Raw genomic sequence first — 8143 nt, 5'->3', positions numbered from 1 at the left:
TAGATACAAACACAAATCCAGAAATATTATGAAAGCTTCTGAATATTTTTATTTAGAGATACATTTTTTGGTATTTTCGATAACCTAACTTGGTTCCGCCTTGTTTTCCGTCCGGACACTTATAGATGTGGGACGGGGAAAAGATGGCGGCGGCCGTGGTACAAATGTCATGTTTGTATCGTGGGATGTTGGCGGTCAGGGCAACTGGCATCCGACCTCTCATCCCAGGGCTTGTGCCATCTCAGTTTAGGGCGTTTTCGGTAAAGAAAGACCCGGAGTTAGAGGAAAATCCCTATTATAATAAATATGAAGAGAAGATCAAGAAGCTCCGCAGGTGAGTGTCAAACGCTGATGGGTTTTTTACATGACGTTATACATTTTAGGTGGACCAACCTGTTTGATACAGTCTATCAACCCATATGTTTTGTGTTTATTCATTTAAAATCAGTTCAAAACCTGAAGAATACAAAATCCGACTGGAAAAGCGAAGTGAAGTGAATACGCAACCGCTCGGACAGTCCAGACAATCCGAATTCGTGAAGCATATGGAGAAGGAGGTACGGTAACAAATGTCTCCATTGAAATAAAGTTACATTTGTGTTCGAAGTTTTTTTACACAACATTTAATTGTATTTATTTTAATTTATGGTTAATTAACATGCTTTTCATACATTAATGTAACGATATGCCAGGTCCAAATCTGTACACATGATGACGGAGACCATGCTTTTTTTTGCAACTTTTTTTTAGTTGGACAAACGAGGAAAAGAAGGATCTGGAGGCTTCACCAAAGATAAGGTAAGAAATAAACTTGAATGCATGATGAATTGGGGTGTGTTATTTGTATAATGTGCTTTGATATTATTTTTTTAGACATTGGGGTCTATTCTGAATCTTGAAATGGTTCAAGAAAAATCTGGAGCTGAAATCGCAGAGGTAGGAAAATGTTTTTTCTAGCAACACATTTCCGACTTTTCCATACAAGTTATTTTATTGTGTTTGTTAAAGAAGTGAGGAGATATTCGGCTATACCCTACAGTGGATTTGTCATAGTTTCCGCATGCAAACCGTTGCATTATAAACTACAATCCCATAGAAAACGTTAAATAGATGATCATCAGCAGACTGTATACTTTTTAAAGTATATCTTAATTCTCACAGCTTTGGATGGAGTACTTTGCAAAGAAAGACACGATCAGCGCTGTCATCCCAGTGAGTTTTATTCTGTGCATTTTATTTGTCATAGCAATGTTCAGCTTTATCCTTCATGTTAACTGTTCTAGATTGTGTTCCAAGTTATTGTGATGGGTGTTCATCTTCCAATGCAATGACTCAGTATGTGACCAGTCATCTAACACATTTTCTTTTATAGGGTTCAACATTTGACCTCATTTTTGGTCGTGCCAAATCATGTCCAATGGTAAGACTCTTGGCATTGATATTAGTTCAAGTGGCCTCTGGTAGAATCATACTGAATGCTAACTTCTAAATGTCCACGTGATGGCAGTAGCTCACCACAAAACCATCTTTCACGAGTTTGCCTACACCTTTTTCTCAGATTGTGTCTAAATCTTAATTATTTTGAGATTGCCAGGCAATACATGTATTGCCTAAAACCAAGATACGGTATCAGTAGCTAAGTCTTGCCAATCTTTGCAGTTTTTGTATCCCCTGCCCCAGAAAGAGGGTTATGAGTTCTTTATCGGCCAGTGGTCTGGTCACGAGCTGCATTTCACTTCTTTGATCAACGTTCAGGTACTATTTTCCAGATTTTGTTATTATATTTACTGCATATTTATTGTTTGATTATGTGATGCATTAACTTGTTTCTGTTTCAGACTGTGGGAGAGAATGCACCCAGTCAGGTTATTTTATACCATTATGCAGACCTGCAGAAGGAAAAGGACATCGTTCTTATGACTGCTGAAATGGATGGCAGATTTGTTGTAAGTTCATCATTTGTAAATGTTTAAACTGAAATTTACCTATAAACAATACACCAAATTTGAATGCAGAGATCTGGCCTGTGCGAATATTTTTATTTTCACAGTGGTGTTTTAATTCACTTTTCTTAAACTCTTTTCTTTTTTTAGACCGTCCATCAGGCACAATGCTTAGCCAATCAGGTGCAGCTTTTCTACGCATCGCAGCGGTATGAGACTTTTCGATTGGTTGAGACCTTCAACCACAAATCTGAAGATTTTAAACACATGTCTGTGATAGCAGAACTAGAACAGAGTGGAATGGGTCCGGGAGTCACAACAAGTTAGTTTTAAGGCAATAAAAACAACGGAAGCCTAATGACAACGCCTCTGATAATGAATGGAGTCCTATTAGAAGAGATGTTAACTCATCGTTCAGTGGATGTCTCCATTGCCTTTGATTCAAAGTTGATAGACTGATGGGATTATGAGACATCTGCTACCATGTATGCAGATTCACATTATTTGTTTCGCATTCAACAATGATAATGCGTGTCCCCTACAATACCTGCAAATATATTATCTTTAAACCTTTTGGTTATTAGAAATAACGGATACATATACCACACATGTTTGTTTTTTCCAGGAAAAGACTTTGCTGTTCTGTAAATGGTTGTATTGTTTCCCCATGTGTCTTATTACTTGGAACTGGGTTGTATAACATGTGATAGCACACCTCTACCCCAGTGAGATCTATAAATAGACTATGTGAATATTCCTTGGGGACACTAATAGTGTGTCTGTTTGTATGTCTGTTGTGGTGCACTTCATAATAAAAGTTTGTTCTTCACACCATGAATGTATTATCCAAATTCTGCATTTTGTAAGCACATAGCCCCAATTCCGAAAAAATAATTTTGAAACGTACGTAATTTATGTTTTTTCATTTTTAATCTGACAATTTTGTTTTGGAAATGTTGCCCTTGAATATTTAAAATAATGACGCTGGTTTATTATATTCTTATTTTTTGTTATCTAGCTATATGTATTTACAACCATAACATTAATGTCCAAATACTATTTAGTTTAATTTTATCACGTTTCAAATTATTTAATGGTTATAATGGGTATTGTGTTGGTTTTATTGGAAACTATAATAGTGTATAGGTCTGTAATAGTCGTGTTCATTTGGTGGGATGTTATCTGCATGACAGAACGCAAATCTAGGGTAGGATCTAAAAAGCCACACAATGGTTTTGATAGCAAAGGAGGTATTTTACGAGGGTTATTACAGATAAACGCTACAGTCAGTTGTCACCGATGCCCCACCCTATTCTCTACTATACAGACTTCAAATAAACCTGACATTCATTTCCCAATAATCGGTATTTATAACCCTTATCATCTTTTATACGCCAATTACCGGCGTTTTGACGGTGCTACCAGCCGCATCCGTTCGCGCGCGTCGTCAGGTGCAGCATCCGTCCATAAACGCCCACCTACATCCAACAGACGGGAGCTGCGCTTACATCCGAGGTGAGCATCTCTATCATATGGCCATTTATCGACGGCTCCTTGTCGTTTATGGATGTTTGTCTGCGAATGTCGTCGTTTGAAATGTCTCGGTGACACTTGTGTATGAGCTTGTGTGTTTACATCACCGTCGTCCTCCGATTATGCATGTTTATGGGTTGTGAGTGGTTATAGCTGGCAAATCACCTGTCGATTTTGTTGATGCTTTATCGATTTTGGACAAACAGACCTCATAAATATGTGACGGAGGCTTTCGAAATGGTGAATTGTCACATTGGCACGTTTTAGATGCGTTTTCATGATACACAGACCACGTCTTATTCGTGACAGTATGGCCAGCTGTTTATTACAAAATGTATTAAAATATTATTTGTTATTGTTTCATATAGGCCTATGTAGTAAGTATATTTTAGATTTGTTTGTAATAATGTTATAATTGTTTTTATGTGTAAAGGCATTGTGTTGTAATATTTTTAATTAATAAAGGATTTTTAATAATGTCAGTGTCGAAATAATAGATATTATTATATATTATAATATATATAATAAACGTTTCTTTGTATACAGGCCTATATATACACATTTTATTTGATCTATATTGATATATAGGGTTCATTCGGAAAATTGGATGAAATGTTAATTTCTTTGGTATTCGTGTGCTGTATTTACACTCTTTTGCGCAGATGGCAAAAGCAGACCAGCGTTTTGGCCAGAGGGATGGATCCGATCAGAACTTTGACTACATGTTCAAGCTCCTGATCATTGGAAACAGCAGTGTGGGCAAGACAAGTTTCTTATTCAGATACGCGGACGACTCCTTCAGCAACTCATTCGTCAGCACGGTCGGCATCGACTTCAAGGTGAAGACTGTTTACAGGAACGACAAGAGAGTAAAACTTCAGATATGGGTGAGTCTGGTGCTACATTGGCGAACGCCATGTTGTTTCTATGGAAATACAATTCTATTCACGCGTGTTAAAAATGACACTACAGACTTCAGAAAGCATATTACTGTAGACTGTATCCACATTCGCCGGCCTCCTTTTACAGTCGCCTTTCACCAGACTGAATGAGAGCCGTCATTTTCTGGAGGAGGAGAGAAAACCATCGCCTTCTTTTTTCCCACATGCATCATCGATGCTGGTTGTCATGGAAGCAGCACTCCATACTGCTCCCTGGCAGATTGATCCTCATAGCCAATTAAAGCTGCTCCTGAGGGTTCGGGGGGCATGCGAGGGCATCTTTGCAACAAGTGTGACGATTTGTTGTGAGATGGTAAAAATAGACTCATTCACAACAGTTGCAGGGATGAAAACAAAAAGCGTTGGCTATTGAGTAAAGACAGGACTGAAAAAAACTTTTCATTTGTTCAATTAAACCATTCATTACATTTGTATTTAACTGCAGATTTCTGTTCTATTCTATTCGTCTCGTCAATCATTGGTGTATATATTGTAAATAGGATACAGCTGGACAGGAGCGATATAGAACTATAACTACAGCTTACTATAGAGGAGCCATGGGCTTTATCCTGATGTATGACATCACCAATGAAGAGTCATTCAATGCGGTCCAGGACTGGTAAGTAGCGCAAAGTTCATATTTAGACTGCCATGTTCGGATGCTTTTAAGAGTAAAATCAAGTTTTATGAACGTGATGGCAGGAATATTGCAGCCATGGCCACCCGTATCACTTTGTTTTGGGCCATTCTTATCATTTTTTATCGTTTCCGTCCAGGGCAACACAGATCAAGACTTATTCTTGGGATAACGCTCAAGTGATATTGGTGGGAAACAAATGTGACATGGATGAGGAGAGAGTGGTCCCTTTCGAGAAGGGGAAGCACCTAGCCGACCAGTTGGGTGAGTTATGCCTACGTGTATCTCTGATTCCTTTCATTTAGACAATTGACACAATGTGGTCTTTTCTTACAGGTTTCGAGTACTATGAAGCAAGCGCCAAGGAGAACATCAACGTCCGACAAGTGTTTGAGCGGTTGGTTGACATTATCTGCGTGAAGATGTCCGAAAGAGTCGATACAGTTCCCCCACTGGTCACCGGTGCCAAAACCACCCGGCTAACCGATAAGCCGCCCCAGCTACCTCAAAATTGTTGCTGATTTCAATCTTTCCTCACAATTTATGGAATTCAGTTGTGTTGCAATCAGAACCGACCTATTAGATAGTAGCTATCAAACACACGAGTAGTTCGGTAACAATAGCACCTCTAATCTACAGTCCATAGAAAACTTAAAGCAGGGACTAGAAAAAAGCACAAAGCTATGTGGCTATCAGAACATCAGTGTTCACTGCCGAAACTTGATTTGAAATCTGTTATGGCACAAACTTGCAAATCTTTAAAGTTGTATTTCAATTGTGGTATATCAGTAGTTTAATAGTGGTTGAAAATGCTCTGTTTATACAATATATCGTTCGAATTTCATTCCACTAAACAAATGGCTGCCATTATGCAGACTTTGGTTGTTTTTATGGTGCTCGGTCGTTTATTTGATATTGAAAGGAATTGCACATTGGATGTTGGACTCCATCTAGCCTATATCCGCTAAGTATGCATTTTTGAGAGTATGAGCACTTGTTTAATCTATGTTCATGTTGAAAAGAATAATCTCAAAATCAGATATCACGCAAAATGAAAATTAATGTCTTACACAAAAACATAACATGTTGAATATAGTATCGTCGGAAGCCACCCGTAACAGCTATGCGTACTAATAGACTAAACACGCAATCGACATATTCCATAGTCGGGTGATGTTCAGTTTCTTATCAAATCTAAATTTATTCTTCACTTAAATCCTTAAGCAGAACGTTGAAAATGAATATATTGTGAACTCGTGCCAGGATGTCTTTATATTTCAGAAACTTGTAGCAAATCCCTGTGGATTGGTGTACGTATAACCTACTTTGGAATTTTATCAAGTGATGTTGTACGAGTGGTTCATGTATTTATAGTAGAAATAATTATTCTAAACAAGATATTTTTCATTCAGATCTTATAGGCTGCATTTTTTCCCGAGTAGATATTTATTTTTATGCTGCTGGTTCCTTTATTGGGAATATGTAGATGTAAATTTGCTGTCAGTGTATTTTGATTTGTAGACAATTTGCACTGGAGCGTAAAGTGATTGTACAATTGTGAATGTTACTTTTAGATGCAATTTATAACAATAAAAGCACAGGTCACATGTCAGTTATATTACTGTTTCATATGTCGTTGTCATTTTGATGACATTTACAATAAGTATTATCGTGCAATACAATAATACTCTGGTTTTAGCTCAAAATCCGCCAATGGAAAAATGTAACAGATATATATATATATATATAATCTGTTACATTTTTCCATTGGTGGATTTTGAGATAAACCAGGGGTGTTTTCCAGAAAGCAGGGTTAATTTACCGTCAGCTAAACCCTTAACTCTGGGTTGGTTAACCCAAACCTTGCTTATACTCGGGGTATTTCGGTTCCAGAACATGTTTGAAGACTAAGTTTAATCAACCTCCCGCAAGTTACCCAGAGTTAACGCACGTATGTCATGTAATATATCCCTTTTAAATAAATGTATTTAAAATATATCCATTTTCATTTTTTGGTTTGACTTTGTTAGTTAAAAGACTGTGGATTTCCAAACGTTAAAAGGCCTTTCAATACTAAACTGTAAGAGGAGGCTGAGGATCAGAAAGACATTTTAAGGAATACAGTCAGTATGAAAACCTTAAGTCTTTTGATGTATTTTATTATGTAAATGGTTTTAAAGTTATAATAAGAATTTAAATATGTGAACATGCCATAGGTGATCCCATTGGGAAACCTTGGAAACTGCCAGCCTGGGTATGACCTTGCAACCTTTGAGTTTTAAATCTGGCTTTTTAACCATTAGTCCACAACTATCTATGACCCAACGCATCAAATATTACCTTATCACAAGATTAATGATATGCAATTGATACGCAGTTAATATATTTCACTATTAACATCCTTTAACTGTTGGAAATTGTAAGGTGTGCATACGAAGAGTTTGGTTCCAAAATGAGATTGTTTTGAGGTTTTGAGATAAATCACGTTTTTTATTGTCCATTCATATCAATGAAACTGGAGTTGGTTTGTTTTGATTTTAGCCATAAAAACTAAAAAAATTATCTTACTAATACTACCACAATAACACACAAAACATGATAAATTAATAAAAAACATGATTTTGGAAAATCTCATTTTGAAGAGCCAAACTCTTCAGAGTCATCCAGTGATATTTGTAAACGTTTTAACAAACCTAATTCATAAAGTATTCAATAAAAATACAAAGTAAAAGTTTAACAAAAGCTTACATTATTTTATTTAATGATTGTTTCATTTTAAAAGTTCAATAATAAAGTTAATAATAAAATGAGTGGTGAATGCTGAATTTCGAAATTTACAATCGCTGTAAAATTATTATATATTATACGTTATCTGTGCTTCCACGCCCACTTGACGCTCATTAAAAGCGCACGCATGCGCAGACAAACCCTAAAGATTAGTAACATTTCCTTAAAATGAACTAATCCTGGAATATCTTCAGAGAGTAAATTCTTACAAATCCTGAAAGTTATCTCCCTATTTGAAACCCAAAGCTCAGGTTATCGGCTAACTAAACCCTTAAATTGACCCTGGTATAGACAGCTTTATG

General features: G+C 36.6%; 2 protein-coding genes across 3 annotated transcripts; both read left to right on the top strand.

Annotated features, from left to right (window-relative positions):
- The first annotated feature begins 113 nt into the window (after positions 1 to 113).
- atpaf1 (ATP synthase mitochondrial F1 complex assembly factor 1) lies at positions 114 to 3458 on the top strand. 2 transcript variants are annotated; one of them, XM_079471327.1, is made up of 9 exons: positions 114 to 334; positions 449 to 557; positions 751 to 798; positions 874 to 936; positions 1162 to 1212; positions 1373 to 1420; positions 1660 to 1755; positions 1839 to 1946; positions 2094 to 3458. In XM_079471327.1, the coding sequence occupies exons 1-9, from the start codon at positions 126 to 128 to the stop codon at positions 2268 to 2270; spliced, it is 909 nt and encodes a 302-aa protein (XP_079327453.1). In that variant the 5' UTR covers positions 114 to 125; the 3' UTR covers positions 2271 to 3458. The 2 variants fall into 2 exon arrangements, with proteins under 2 accessions (XP_079327453.1, XP_079327454.1); XM_079471328.1 differs by having other exon boundaries at positions 1681 to 1755; positions 2094 to 2779.
- On the top strand, positions 3070 to 7789 carry rab3b (RAB3B, member RAS oncogene family). Its single transcript, XM_079471330.1, has 5 exons — positions 3070 to 3458; positions 4139 to 4363; positions 4918 to 5036; positions 5194 to 5318; positions 5391 to 7789. Exons 2-5 carry the CDS (start codon positions 4139 to 4141, stop codon positions 5573 to 5575), a joined length of 654 nt encoding a protein of 217 aa, XP_079327456.1. The 5' UTR covers positions 3070 to 3458; the 3' UTR covers positions 5576 to 7789.
- Positions 7790 to 8143: the final 354 nt, after the last annotated feature.

Source organism: Barbatula barbatula, assembly GCF_947034865.1.
Source record: "Barbatula barbatula genome assembly, chromosome: 13".
In the NCBI taxonomy this organism is placed as follows: Eukaryota; Metazoa; Chordata; class Actinopteri; order Cypriniformes; family Nemacheilidae; genus Barbatula; species Barbatula barbatula.
This window is presented reverse-complemented; position numbering and strand designations above follow the sequence as displayed.